This window comes from Lontra canadensis, unplaced genomic scaffold (genome assembly GCF_010015895.1).
Source record: "Lontra canadensis isolate GAN:19392208 unplaced genomic scaffold, GSC_riverotter_1.0 scaffold41, whole genome shotgun sequence".
NCBI lineage: Eukaryota > Metazoa > Chordata > Mammalia > Carnivora > Mustelidae > Lontra > Lontra canadensis.
In genome coordinates, this window is record NW_022631035.1 from 14,865,662 (window position 1) to 14,880,999 (window position 15,338).

A 15,338-nucleotide genomic window follows, 5' to 3' on the forward strand; every position below is an offset into this window, starting at 1 on the left:
ATATCGGGAGAGAGAACAAACATGCATTGGATAATATACTGTACAGAGAAAGTCCTTTACATCTGAGTCATAGAAAACCTAAAGGAAAACTAAGTGCATTAAAGCTTTTTCCAGCAAGTGTCTTGAAAGGACAGCAAAGAGGAGGAGGAATCAAAATCATATTAGTACAAATCACTCTTTAATTGTAGACTGTACATGTCTGTACTAATTAAAATCATCTTGGATTTGGAGGAGACAGAACAGAGACGGATATGCTGCACTAAATGGAAAGGAGGCCATGCCTGAGGATGGCACCTGCCCTGAGCCCGATGAGGAACTGGCCCCACTCAGCAGGAATCAGCCAAAGGAAAAAACAAAAACAAAAACAAACTGGAACAGGAAGTGTAACTTACAAGATTTCCAAAATAACCTGTGAATGAAGGAGAGATCTGGAGCCGGCATTTCTAACTCTTTTTTTCCAGTCAGCTGGTACACAATAAGGCAGGTACATTCAAGTACTGAATTTCCAGAATTTACAGTCTGTCTGGTCCTGGGGACCCAAGGGATGGAGTGGAGTCCCCCTAACCAGGTTAGTGGTTCTGGTTCGTGATTAGGCAAAAGAAAAATCCAGCCAGTAAGTGCTACAAAAACAAAGCAGCTAGGCTCCTTCCTTTCCACGGAGTAGGTCTGTCTGAAAAACGAGAGTGACGCCGGCCTGCATCTAGACGCGTTCAGCTAAAACCTGGCAGGTCAGCTTTGTGGAGAGTATCAGAGTCGGCAGGAAGAAGTGAGATGATATGGGTGAGGAAACATGAAAGTAACACTTGATTTTTGGTGTCCAATTACGCATTCATTTGGTACTGACTTTCAAAGCTCTGACCGTGGCCATCGCATGGCCACAAGCATCTCAGGGCGGCTCAGCAGCTGTGAGGCATTGGACACCAAATGCAGGTTACCAACACTTCAGCCCTTCAGTGGTCTGTGTTAGAAACGGAGTTGATGAAGACCCAGTGATTATTCAAGTAGCTCTGCACAGTGGCTCTACCGTTCCCGTTGTGCTTGTGTCCAGGCCCCCAGCCAGCCGCCTCTTCTGGGGAGCAGCCAGAGCTGAGTTCAAGGCATTGCATGGTGAAGGTTTCCATGACACGTCTTTGTAGGTAGCTCTTACCCCTAAGCCCTTTGTTCATTGTTGTTAGTCATGGTAGATGGTCAGTCTGGAATTCCTAGAGGAAAAGGAGAAAAAGCCACACCTCCCGACGTGCATGCCCCGGGCAGCACGGGCCTCGGTGTGGAAGCAGCAGCAGGCTGCCTCTGCAAGGTGGCTTCTTGAGAAGTGGGCAGCCCAAGGACAGACAGGGTGGGAGAGGCCGGGACAGGGAGGGGGTAACATCCTGTCCCCCCTCCCCGCCCCCCCGGGGAAGCCCGTTCCATTTTGTGGCAAAGATTCAGTGAGCAACTGGTTTTGTCCAAGGCATTTCTGCAGTAGAAAAATAACAATTTTTGAATCAAATCAGCCAACTGTGACATCTCTGGAGTTACAAAAGTTGGAGGCCAAGAGGAACTGAGAGGGATGCTCACGGGAAGTGAAGACGGCTTCCTCATACCCACCCATCCACCAGAGCAAGGGAGTTCTAGTCAATTCTCCCGTCCTCTGCCTGGCTAAGGTCCAAAGCGGGTAGTGTTCAAAGAGCTTATCTCGCCACAATGGGCACAGATACGTGAAGACCTCTCTGCAGGCCTGTCCCCTCCTTCCTGAACCCTCTGGGCCTGCCTGCTGCCCTGGGAGCGGCTCCTCCAGGGGAACCTGCTGCCTTTCTTTGCCACCAGACCAGCCTGGTGCAGAGCCACAGTGACACCTAGTGGTAGAGTATGGTTGAAGCAAGGTGATGTCCACATAACCCACTGTATAGGACTAAAATCTAAGGAAAATACTTATGGATATTAAATTAGATACTGGTTAATTTTTCTATTGGGTACATCTCTGGAATATAAAAATACCAATATTTAGAGAGGAGTTCATAAACTACTATACAATATAAGGACCGAGGATACCTTTCTCTAGGCTGTTCTGTTTACAATAATTTAGGAAAAGTGTTTTAATAATCCAGGCTTAACTAAATTAGCAAACTTGTGTCTCTGGACAACGACCTGGGGTACTGTACATGATTCTAATTAGTGGAATTTTCCTGAGCCTTCGAGTTTAAGTTAAACACATCTAGAAAGAGGGGCACATGGGAGAGGAACAAGAAGGGTTTGTGCTCTATTAACTTGGGGGTTTAATAGTGCACATCTGCAACCCAGACGAGATACAACAGCAGATACAAAATGGTCTCCATTTTGTCCATGCCAAATTCTCATGTTACACAGGTTTTCCCTTTACTTTGTAAATAAACATTAATTTTTAATTGTTAATTGTGTGCCTTACTGATCCAGTAAATAAAGTAACCACGTCTCAGGAGTCCCTAAGAAAATTGCTGGAAAAGCACTTTAAAATCACTGCAAATATTTTTTTGTATTTAAAAATTCTTAATCTTTTTGATGCTTATATACAACAGTTATTTCTTGTGCTATAAATGTTGTGATCCACTGCTTGATTTCTTTCCTTTTTTTCCTTTTTCTTTCCCTTGAAAGATACACTAAAAGACAAGAGCGGTTTTGCTATTTTCTAATGAAGACATTACGCACACTTAAATATCCAGTATTTATCAGAGTTACAAATTCAAACAGTAAAGTGCACCCATTTATAGACGTGATGGGAACCCATTAGTGCAAGAATTCTGGGTGAATGAGACGTACAACTTGGTGAGAAACCTAGAGGCTGAGGTTTGTTACCACTGTCTCCATTGCAGGGTGGTGTGAACTGGGTGAGTGGAACTTACCAGGCCCAACTGAAAAGCTCCCCCCACCGGAAGCCAGACATCGATTCAGCGAGTGTTGCCGGGGAGAGGCCATCTCGGAGACGCGGTACTAAGACCGGCCCATGGCAGTGAAGTAGCGCAGCAGGGCGCGGGCAGTCCGCCTGCAGGGAGAACCGGTCTCCGGCCCCCAGGAAGGTCCAGTTGGCATTTTCTAGTCAAACTCAACTGGCACCCAGCAGTGATATTCACTCCCTCTTACAATGGCTAACAAAGAGGCTGCGTTTTGACTGTTTTAAGTATTTTGCCCAATAAGGCATAGACCCTACATCTCTGGTTTGTCCAAGAACACCCAGAGAGACCCTGGGGACAAGCGACATCAGGGGCGCGTTGGTGAAATGCAGAACCCGCTGACTCCCCAAGAGAGCTCAGTGCAGGTCGCATGGGCGGTGTTCCGAATAAGCAGGGGCACTTTTCTGACAGACGCAGACATTGCTCAGAATGTCGCAGCAGCTCCTCGGTGAGAGGTGCTTAGGAAGGGAGGAGATGCAAAGAGCCCCTAGGGCTGAGACCCGGACAAAGCGGGAGCTGGGCTCCTGGCTCTAGGCTGGTGCCACAGCTGGACATTTCATCTTCTCAGTGAGAGAGAGAGGGAGAAGGGAAGGGCCGGGACGCCGGGGCCCGCCCTGGGCTAGTTGAGTAGGACACAGTCCGGGGGCATCGGAGAGAGGGGAGAGAGTCCGGGTCTTGCGGTGGCCCGGCTGTCTGCTTCTAGCCCAGAGACAAGTCCTGGCCTGTTTCAGGCTTAGGGGCAGAGGGGCCCATCTATTTGGCAGAATCTAAATTAGTAGAGAAATGTTTCTGATCTCAACCTCATGCTCCCCATGTCTTACTGATACTTTCAGAGGACGCTTACAAACAGGTCTGGTCACATCTGGTTTTTTGTTCGGGAAACTGCCCTTCCAATAGCCCTTTACTAACAAGAGCAGAATGATTCTTAATAACAGAGAACGAATTCGCTTTTGCTTCGGTTTCTTAAGTTTTCAGAGTTGATGTGCCGTCAGCACCAGGCCCGTGCTAAGGCTTTGGTTTCAGTGTTCTTGCTGTCCACCTCATGCTGGCCTCAATCATGCAAAGGGGAGGTCAGCAAGCGACCTCAAGACACGGAAGAAGGGTGCAGGCTACCCGGGTCAGAAGACCTGCTGTCCGTCTCACGTGCCCCCACCCAGGGCTGAAAGGGGTCTGTGTTCTCCCTGAAACATGTTGCAGTTTCTGGTTTTCAAAGATTGCTCCCCAAACACTCCTACCTTGAAAAAAAAAGAAAAGAAGAAACGATTCCTAAAGTAACAGATAATGGGACTATAGATCTCAAAATGGAATCAGACGGCGTCTGGCGCAGGGTGCAATGACCCTGGGTGCAAACTTCAGGAATAAAGTTACGGTCCCGAGAGAATTCAATTTGCTTCCCAGAGAACCAATTTCTTCACTACACTGTGTGGGCTGAAATAGGAGGGCCGGTGGAACACAGTCTGGTTCTGAGCGAAGACCCCACTAACAGGATTAGGGTACCACTCACACCTCAGCAAGAGTTTGCTTTTGTAGAGTATGATGCTCAGTGATCTCTCAGGAGCTAAAACACAGACTTCTCCAAGACAAAGATTTTCTCTAGCCTTTCACTGAGAGTCCAGAACAGTCTTTCTTCCTCTCTTTTCTATATATTTATGTAGATGCCCCCCTGCTACCACCCCTGGAAAATCAGTAGATTTTTAAGTTACTGGTTGGCTAAAAACCTGGAGAATACCTCTCAGTAGATTATATAATAATATCCATGATTCTCATCTGATTTCCTTGGCTGAGTGAAATATTTAAAGGGCTGGTTGTTTTCTAAATATTCATAAAATGTTTCAAATAATTATATTGGTTTTTTCCCCCTTCCAATTTAATAGACCTGTTTCCTCTCCTTCTCCTGGATCCTTTTGCCCCCGTAGGAAGACCAGCAATAACCTAAATGAACATTCTAGACCTGATGACTGCAGGGAGCTGGCAGTCCAGGGGAGGAGACCATGGCACGAGAGCGCACTGGGGCTGGCTATTTGGATAACACTGGATAAGAATGCGAAGGCAAAGGGGCATCATACTCTTTCTAAAGTTCCTAGAAGAAAACAAACAAGAACACCTTATTTTTGTAAAAAAGGAGAAAGACATTCACACAACAAGAACATCAGTGAAAGCGATTGTCTCCTGGAAAAAGCTGACCAGTGTGTCTGATCTCCCTGGGTTAAAGCACACAGCACAACAATCTCCTCGTTGGCGTCGGAAGAGAGGGAGAGAGCTTGTGGCTGGGGCAAGGACGGGAGGAACTCAAGTCCTGGCTCGCTGGAGGCCAGCTTCCCGGTCGGCTGCATGCAAAGAACTCCAGCATGTGGGCTGCCACCTCTGAACACCACACAGAAACTACATGAGAAATTAAGCCAGAGAACTACCTCAAATGTGGAAACCAAGCCTGAAAATGTGCAGTGAAAACATATGGGTCTCACTCCAACAAACGTCTTTTAAACATTAGACTCCACAAATGGTCTCTTTGGTTTGATAGGGGATGTCTGCCCTTGTCGAGAGTCCCGGGACAACTGCCTGTACAGGTTGTCCTGGTATGCCTGAGCCACAGGGAGGGTCCGAGCCACCTTCACATCGGGGTACGAGGAGGCCTGGCCGACTCTCTCCAAGAGGTCTCCGCGGGACCCGTTGGCCAGCATCCCATGGGGGCTGTAATAATCGTCCTCCAGCAAATGGCCATTCTGTGCATTGTTGGTTTTGTTATAAAAGGCAATGTTGCTGATGGATGATGGTGGACTGAAGGACTCAGGCTGAGGCAGGTTGCCTGGAGACGTGGGACTGAGAACGGTATCCACGGATGACACGGCCCAGGTCCGATTCTGCTGGTGAAGGTGGGGGTACTGTTGAGTCCGGGCTGTTTTATCTATGATCCCCATGAATGGTGTGGTCCTGGATCGGGTGGGCTCACTGGGATAACCTCCCTGAGTGGGAGACACTGGTGACAGCTCGTCACATGACCTATCATATGCCGGTTTCAGTGGGATCTCCATTTGCTGAATCGAGGAAGACGGCCGGAAGGTTGGAGTGAGGTTGGAGGCTGATGAGATACTATTGCTGGATGGAGAGAAGCGGAGGCCTACGCTCTGGGAGTGCAGCAGCGGCCTGGGAGTTGGTGGGTGGGGCTTGATTTCGTTGGGGTTGACACTAATAGGTCTTCTGATTAAATGCGACACATCAGGGGAACCTAGCTGGCTGGAGGAACGCTCCAGATCTAGTTTTGAGTGACAGACTGGGTAGTAGGATGCGGACTGGCTACGTCCAATCTGTGGCGTCTGGCTGTATCTCATTCCGCCTCGGTATGCCGAGGAAGGTCGCTGTGGAAGGTCTTCTTTGGTCAACCCTCCATGCTGACAGATGGCGCCCGCACTCAGGCTAGCCTGGACATGCTGAACGGGTCTCCCGTCTCCTACGATCCCCCCAATTGACCCTTGATAAACCAAGCGGCTCTGACTTACTCCCATGTCTCCTTGGGAAGACTGGTACTTACTAGCCATCGAGTGGGCTACTTGGCCATAGGCCCCTGTGGAGAGGACAGTGCTGGAATGGACTGCTGAGCTGGGCTGGTTGCTTCTCACAATCTGGGCCTTGGCAGGCTGTAGCCTGAGCCCTTGCTGGGGAACCGCCACAGGCAGCTGAGGCATCTGGTAGGGCCGCTGGGTCATTTTGGATAATGGAGATTTTGGTCTGCCAGGAAGCTGACTCACATTTGTGTCTTGCTGATAGCGCACGGGGGAGCCCGACTGGGATCTGTAGACACTCATGCTTTCAGCTGGAGGGCTGGCCCGATACTGAGGGCCTCTACGGAGCGGGGAAGGGGGAGGGCTCGGGTATTCCTTGCCCTGTCCTCCCACGGGCGGGGGGCTGAAGCGGTAAGACCCGCTCTGGTGCGCCGGGGAGGTGTGTGGTGGGCTGGGCCTGTAGTGGGAGTTCTGGTGAGTGGGAGAAAGAGCGGGGGAGGTGGACTGATAGCCCTGTCTGGTGGGAGACCCTACGGAACTGCTGGAACGGAAGTCAAAGACCTGATGCGAGCCGAGTGGTGAGCTGGAGATGTAGGCTGAGTCCCGATGGGCTGGGGAGGACGGCGGGCTCTGGATTATCGGGAGCCCCTGACTGGGCCGAGCCTCGGTCTGGAGGCCAATGGAAACGTTTTCAACATCCTGTTCCAGGTACTCCTCCTCGAATATATCCTGGACGGAGTAGAGATCTTCGTGCTGCGGTTCGGGCTCCGTCTCCTCCGGCAGCGGCGGCTGCGGCGGCTGCTGGGGCGGCGGCTGCACCTGGCGGCACTCCTCCTCCACTCGCAGCAGGAGTCTCTGGATCTCACGGTTGTTTGGACAGAGCTTGATGGCCTCGTTCAGATCCTCTAAGGCTGCTGCAAACTGTCTGCTCGACAAAATGTAAACACAGGAACTGGAGTTATTCTGAACCAACAGGAACCACCAAGAGCGGAGAACGCGGTCACTGCTGCAGAGAACTGAGGGGTAGCATCTGTGGGAGTCTGGGGTGGGGGTTGGTTTCGTTTGATTTGTAAGGGAGGAAACAGGTAGGCTGTCATTCTGGAAGACTCCAGAATGCTTCCTTAGCCTGTTTAGCCTCCGTCTTCCTTCTGGCCTCTCTGGGATTAGCAGAGAAGTGGCCCCATTTTGTCAGTCCAGCCAGGCCCTTCAGGAAGACTCTCTTAGTGCCCAAAGGCACACCAGGCGGTATGTGGGTTGGGTGGGGTTGTCATTTACAGGGTCACTGTCAATTAGCTTAGGAACAAAACAGTAACTACAATATTTAAAAATCTTGCTGATCCAGCATAATTTTTTCTTTATATTCTCAATATTTTGGCCCCAAATTTCAGGCCTGTTCCATCCTAGGCAAGAAGCCCGACTTCTGCCCTTTTCTCCCCTTCGCCCCATAGCACTGTTGCTCCTCCGTTTGGCTACATCAGAGCTGGGCAGGTCTTAGGCTCACTGACTAAGCAACTCAGATCCTAATTTACAGATGAGGACACGAACTCTCAGAGACAGTTCCGTCTTCTCTATTAATAATCATCCTATTAATCACTCTATTAATAATCACTCTATTAATTAATAAGCACTCTATTAATAATCACAGGAAAGGGGCAACTGGCCTTGTTGGGAAGGAATTCTCTGGGATAAAGAGAATTTGACAGTTAAGCTTCTGTAAGGACTTTCTTACCCCAGCTAGTTAAGACTAATGTTATCACCCCTGTCATCACTAGACTTAACCTGGGTTTGGTTTTTCAGGACCATATCCCCCCCGGCTACAACAGTGAATGTGAAGCAGTTCTTTCCCAGGGAAGAGTTTGGGAGAAGGGTGGGACACTGGGCAGGAGGCACCAAGGACAGTGACAAGTTATCCAAAGATCAGTGATGGCAGGTTCTAGGTCTTTCTGGAGACTTTTCTGCCCATTTGGCCAAGCCACAGCAGATGGACATGAGGGATGGAGTTTCTCTTGGGCCCCCTTGACCCTGGCAGCAGGGACCTCCTCTCTCCATGAGGTTGTGGTGGTGCTGGTGGTGGTGACTTGGGTGAGGAGGAGATCTGATGCCACCAGACCTGAGGAGAACTCCAGAAAGAAGACTAAATAATCCAGGGACTCCTCAAACGTCTACCAGAAAAGGGGAGCCTGTGGTATAAGTGACCCATCCTACTTTTCCTTCTAAAAGGGCCAGGAGGATGTTTTGCTTAAGTGACCTCCTCTTAAGTCACTGGCGTCTATGTTGTCTGCTCCAGGGGTTAAAAAGTGATTGAGAGATGGCAGAGGCTTCTTGGAAGAAGGTGCCATTCTCCAGCAATACGAAGGCATTTTCCTCCCAAAGTAAAATGTTCTAGATCTCCGTAGCCCTGAAGATTTGCCAGTCTCAAGTGGAGTTCTGTGCTATGGAAGCCATTGCCAAAGCATGTTCCTAAACGTCCTCAGGGAGAGACACATTTGGGTACATATGCCCCAGGATGGCCTACATTGGCTCGGCCAGATTTTCGGAAAAGAGACCTCTTGCTCGTCACCCTCTCTCTCTCTCCTCACCTGCTGCTGCGCTTTGCCCTTGCTCTTGCATAGTAAGCTTCATAAGATTTCGGTTTCAGCTCCAGGGCCTTAGTAGCAAATTCCTCCGCCATTCCAAAATCCTGTCATTACAATAGGTGTGCAAATGAGTCACTGAAGAGATATGAAAAATAGACAACTTGGGAATAAAACAGATTATATGTACATTTCTTTGACATTTATGGATGGAACACCTGGGATTCTCGACATGCCTGGCACGGATCTAGCCATGTGGCCCAGACCGGGAGTTGCTTCTGCCTTTGCCCTGAGTGGTCCTGCAGTAGGTCCTGGGAATTTATCTGCCCAGGAGCATTAAAATACTCTAATGTGCCTTCCTTCTGCTTTTCTAATGAAGTTCCTTCTAGGCCAGCAGCCAAATGTGAACCTAATGAAGCTCCTCAAGTTGGAAACCTGACCCGTTGTCACACGTGTGTGTACAAGGCAAACAGACACGTGCCTCACATGGGGCCTCGCCCTACTCCCCAGCTCCCTGTTGCACCCACTATTCCTCCGCTTCCTAAGGGGCGAGGGAGGGCCAGTGGGATGAGGTCTGTGGAGAGGAGAGCTGCATGGACCGGGGAGACTACCTGGGGTCAGGGCGCCCGACAAACTCAGGTTCAGTCCTCCAGCCGACCCCATAACCCCTCGGAGGGGGTGGTGGTGTGTCTTCTCATCCACACCTACTTCACAGGTGGGATGAAGTGTGAGGACACATTTGAAAGCCCCGACACCATTTCTGGCACAGAGCAGATGCTCAGTAAATGGCCTCTCCCTTCTCTTAACTGGGTCCTTACTTAGAAAACATTGAAAACAACAACAAAAATAAAATAATAGAGGGCCCTGGCTATGACTGGGGTTTGTGACAGATCATCTCTTGATCACTGAGGCTCCCAAGAGGAGCATGGTCTCATCTGTCCTCATCTGAGAACCCTGGGGACAGGGACCTGCGACATAAAGCCATAGTTTTAAAGACATCCTTCCATACTTAGCTAAAAGGAGTGTTCTTTCTCTCCTTTCATTCGGTGTCCAAGCCTTAGGACAGCACAGTGACCCCTGGTGACACGCGTGATTCCAGAGGCAGAACAAAGGCCTGGAGCACGGGTGGAAACTAAGCAGGAAAAGTAACGAGCCCTCTTGGACTGAAGGAGACAGGCCCCGGGAGCGTCGTCCAGTGCCAGCCGCGGGAGCTGACTGCCACCTCTTTCTGAGCAAGTGGAGCCAGAGAGGGAGCGTTCATTTTATGGGAGTCGTCTTCTATCGCTACTCTCTTTCCAATCTTATCTTTAATTTTTTCTTTCTCTTTTCAACAATCATCATTTCTGGCAAGATCAGAATGCTTTTAAGAAGATTATTTGTTCAGGCACAAGAGAAGGTGGTGGGCTGGGAGCGGCTCCTGAGCGTTACCTCAGGTACCTCGCACTGGCTGGAGCCCCAGGGGACCCTGGGCGCTGCAGGTCTGCTTCTGTTTCACAGAACAGCCTCACTGCCTTCCCCTGGGGCGTCCCCTTCCCACAGGAACCGCTACCCTGTCCACAGTCTCCTCGGCACCATGGGGCAACTCCGCCTCTTCAGGCCGCAACTGTGTTCTCTGAGCCATCAGGGCTCTTCTCATTGCCAGGGTTTAGGCGGAGGCTACGAAGGTCGTACACACAAACGGCCTCTCTGGAACTGAAGCAGGCCTCTCGTCCCTGCAGCTGAAATCTCGCTTCTGCACAGCTGGGCTCTCTACTCAGCAGCATCCTTTTTTGGGGTGGATTGTTTTTAGCTCGAGGAACTGTGAGACCTCAGGCGGGGGGTTATTAGAGGTTCCTGACACCATCTCATCTATTCCCAGTCTCCGAGAGAGGATTCTTGGCCTGGGAGCATCTGCATGTCTGCATGTCATGGGAGCAGTGGCTGAAGGCATCAGACTCCATTTCTGCATGGCAGGCGAGAAGGACCAAGGACTATTTGGGAGGTAACAGAGGACCAGAAAGAGTTCTAAGATGCCCTCTGTGACAGGAAGGGACATGGCATGCTGGAGTAAAAAGATGAGGAAAGGAAGTGAAAAGTTCAAGATCAGCCTTTGAGATAAACCTTGAAATCCATGGTCCTGAGTCCTCTTTCCAGCCCTTCCTTAAGAGACTAGAGGTCCGCTAGAAAGGAAGGGAGTGACTACAGTTCATATCGAATTGCAGCTGGAATTCTAGTGACCACCTCTCTCACATTTTCCCAAAGACCAGAAAACTGCCTTGGGGGTAGGAGATGATGATGATGATGGCATTCCAATCACTTTCAGTGGGAACTAAAAATTCAGAAAGCTCCAAAAGTGCCCACAGCATTAACTTTTTTACAGTTTAAGATACGGATTGTACTTAGACTTGATTTCTTTCAAATTGCAAATGTCAGTGCTCTGTGAAGGACAACCAAGTTCCAAATAGGGCCGAGAACGATTTCAGGGGCCTGGTTAAGAGCCAGTGAGTGACATGGACGGTCAGCTTCCAGGGTTGTAGGAAGCAGCTAGGGGGAGAGGGACTTACGTTCATTTTCCTGCGACATCGAGAGAGGTTGAGGAGGAGAGACACCTTTAGTTCCCGGAAAGTTTTCAAGTCCTCACCAAACCCTTCTCGAGGGAATTTCTTCAGGGCGTACTGGTAGCGCTGGGCAGCCTCCTTTACTTTACCTTTCTAATGGGAGTAGAAGATGGCAAAACACATAGTTGGTTTGCTGAGCAGCCGAGGAGGTCTGGCCCGCTCCCTTCCTCCTCTCTGCAGTGATTATTAAGTTACCCTTCCCAAACACCAGCCTGGGGAGTAGGTCTGGCCCTGCTTGCTGGTGAGAGAAGAGGGTCCAGTCTTTTCAAGAGGAAACTCACCTGGCAGGAAGGGCAAGGTTGAAGGGATGCCCAAGACACAAGCCAAAGAACCAACACCTGGAATCCCCAGCTTCCTGACCGGAATCCCAAGAGACTGATCTTGCTCATTTCAAAGGAGCTTTTTCTTGACCTAATTTCCCTGGGACACATATTATTTTCTAGTCCCAACTACTCCAGAGTTATTACTCCTTCTTCACTTTTGGTTTGCCTGGAAAACTCTTCCTGTTTGATGCTCCTCCTCGCCAGTCCTCTAGAAGAGGTCATGCCCTTCCTCACAAAGGAGGTGGGAGCTAAAACAGTCTAGCTGTTGCTTCCCTAGTCTCAATGCATAAAACAGTTGCCAGTGTTCCCATTTTTAGAAAAGGCTTGGGGTAGGGTGAAATTAGTAGAGAAGTTTAAAATTTGTATTCCATCTGTGTAGGAGGGATTTTCCAAGATGAAGTAAATCTAGGACCAACTTAGGGACCTGGCAGCAGGGGCCTTGAATTTTCCTTACATTCTGTATCTGAAAATCTATCAGCTAATAAATAAATACCTATACACATATACACATAAATAAATAAAAACAAAACAAATGAAAATCTATCAGCTGAGCTCAGAATGAGGCAGGAGGCATCTCCCCTTCATTTAGCCGATCTTAATCTGTTCCATTCCTTCTGTGCGGCTGCAACTCCATCCAGGGAGCCTGATCGTCTCATGTTCTCTTTAGCATCTTTCCTCATGGAGAGATCTGGAGTCTACCAAGGTAGAACTCTGCCTATCCTCATTAGGAGGTAGGACTCTTTTTGTTGGAATATGAGAAGTTATATTATAGTCAGGGCTTAGATTCTTGAGACCAATGTTATCCCCAAGTCCATAAATAAGACACCTGGAGTAATGAGGCCCTTCTTGGAAGTCATGTGAATTCCTGGGAGGGTCAAGACTCAAGTTTCCTAGAAGACCAAGATTCCTAGATTGTCATGACTTTCACACGGAGGGTCCTCAGGAAATACAACTCTTCTCCCAGGAACTCAAAACATTCCTTACATAGGGGTGGGTGAGAGGTGGAAATAAAATCATCTCCCATCTTTGGGCCTGAGAGCTCAGTGAGGCTGGATTTATATTTACCTTTAGGAGAAGAAGATGCCGCTAATCTTAATATAACCAGGTAACCATGACATGTAATGTGCTTTGCTTTTTTTTTCTTTTTAAGTAATCTCTGCACCCAATGTGGGGCTTAAACTCACAACCCTGAGATCAAGAGTCACATGCTCTGGGGCACCTGGGTGGCTCAGTGGGTTAAAGCCTCTGCCTTCGGCTCAGGTCATGATCCCAGGGTCCTGGGATCGAGCCCCGCATTGGGCTCTCTGCTCAGCAGAGAGTCTGCTTCCTCCTATCTCTCTCTGCCTGCTTCTCTGCCTACTTGTGATCTCTGTCTGTCAAATAAATAAATAAAATCTTAAAAAAAAAAAAAAGTCACATGCTCTTCTGACTGAACCAGCCAGGTGTCCTGTCATGTAATGTTCTTTTAGGATTTCCTACAGGCTGTGGGAGAGAATCTGTGTTAGGGTACTGGAGACTTGGCTTGAATTGTGACTACAAAAAGACTCCATATATTTTTTGTTGTCATTCGGTGAGTGACTTAAAGAAAATTTTATAATTGCTATTTGTCTTGCTTTCCTTATCTTACTCAGGGATGTTGACAAGTTATTATCACTACAGACTTTTAAATCTACATATATATATTAAATATGAAAGTGAAGACCAATGCCTTTTCCCACAGACTAGAAATATTTGTACTACATAATTTTACTTTACTTGTGCCATGAGTTTCCAGGTCCCACTTAGCAGATTCCATGCGGAAACCACGTAATTGCCTATTAGTGACCAGATAAAATTAGGTCTTTGAGTTGATCAGCTGCAGGCTTATGTAGGCCACTCTTGATTTCTTGTAGGGAAAATAAAAACTCAGGATGGTCAACCTAGGAGCCCATCACTGAGGGATGGCATTCTCCCTTTGCTCTAGAGCCGAGGATGAGACTGTCAAGACTTTAGTAGATTCTACAGGGAGAGAACAGTCAGTGGGCATTTTGAGGAAACTGTTCTTCCCCCCCTCACCTTATAAAACATGTCCCCCTCTTCCATCAGCTTGCTCAACAGGATGATCATGATGTCTGGTTTGGAGGTGGCCATCGCCCACGTGGCTGGACCTGTAGTGTACAGGATGCATGATGGGTAAAAAACTCAGACAATGTAAGGGTGGCAGGAAGCTAGGTGAAAAAAACATCCTGGGGGATTTCTGCTGAGAGAACAACTTGCTCCACAACAACTTCCTCATCGTTTAGACCTGGGAGTGTCTTAGGGACTCCCATTGCCAAGAAGCTGCGCTGGACTGGTATTCACCTTAAAATAAGAGCACCTGACCTGTCTGAGCCGGCACCACAGGAGGGCAGCAAAGCCTGCCAACGCGCTGTATTTGAGCAGGCCATGGCTTAGCCTGGCGCTGTTTTAAACGAGGTCATTCGGAGAAAGAGTTTACATCAAATGTCACCAAGAGATTTAGAAAATCCAAAAAGGGCGGTTTATTTTAGAACCCGGGACTCAAAATCCCTAGCTGTTTAGTCTCTTAATTTAAAAATATGTACTTTGCAGAAAGGGGAACCATTAAAGATTCTAAAGGCTCCCTTAATTTATAAGTACTAAATAGGCCTCCCTGGGATTTACTGTGAATCAGGAGCACAGTTCGAATGTCAAAAGACGTGAAACAAGCCAACATGACTGAGAACTACTTTACCCACACAGAGAAAGAAGAGGTTAAACTGATTAGTTTATAGACGCCTGAATTATTTACCAACTAAGCTTTTCAGGGTTAGTTATCAAAAGTTCAAGTTATTCTCTACAACAGTCGTTAAAAAAAATCTTCTTTTAAGGTGAAGTAAATTAAAAGATTAGAGGTGTAGGGAACTCATGCAGGCTAAATCAAAGAGGAGAAGGCAAAGCTGACCAAGCCATCAGACCACGCCTGATGCTGACAGCGGTGAAATATACCTCGTGGGCGACTCGGTAACGTCTGACAACCTTCAAAGAAAGGAGAAAACAAAAAGTTGTAGGAGAGGAAAAAAAAATGGATGAAGGTGAAAAAAAAAAAAAAAAAGGAAGGAAAAAGCAGCAGTGAGAGGCAGGCAGCAAAAAAGCCAGCATATCAGCCAACCCTCGCCTACAGGTCGGTGGGATGGGGAGCAGATGGGACAGCAGCAGCAGGGACTGGAGAGTCTGAACACATACAGAGCAGGGAAAGCAGAGGCTCACGGCAGTGCGGGGATCCAGGGTGCTGGTGGGGGGTGGTGGTGCTGGCACAGAGGCGTTAGCACGAAGATGTGCTTAAGGTTAGAGCAGCCTCCTGGTGAAGGCGACAAGGGGCACGGCAGATAACCAGGTGATTGTGGACACGGAGTAGTGTCGACCAGGGCTCCGAGGGTGCTTTCTCTGGGCCCAGAGCCTT

The 15,338-nt window shown here is 48.6% G+C and overlaps 1 protein-coding gene across 8 annotated transcripts in view; it reads right to left on the reverse strand.

Annotated features, from left to right (window-relative positions):
• Window positions 1–3,582: 3,582 nt before the first annotated feature.
• The window catches only part of TANC2 (tetratricopeptide repeat, ankyrin repeat and coiled-coil containing 2), a 363,824-nt gene continuing 352,068 nt past the window's right edge, over window positions 3,583–15,338 (reverse strand). For all 8 annotated transcript variants that reach the window (XM_032870890.1, XM_032870889.1, XM_032870888.1 and 5 more), the window contains 4 exons: window positions 13,955–14,046; window positions 11,523–11,669; window positions 8,986–9,086; window positions 3,583–7,331 (listed from right to left, as the gene is read on the reverse strand). In XM_032870890.1, coding sequence (XP_032726781.1) covers window positions 5,387–7,331; window positions 8,986–9,086; window positions 11,523–11,669; window positions 13,955–14,046 — 2,285 coding nt within the window. In that variant the 3' untranslated portion in view covers window positions 3,583–5,386. The remainder of the gene's footprint in view (window positions 7,332–8,985; window positions 9,087–11,522; window positions 11,670–13,954; window positions 14,047–15,338) is intronic.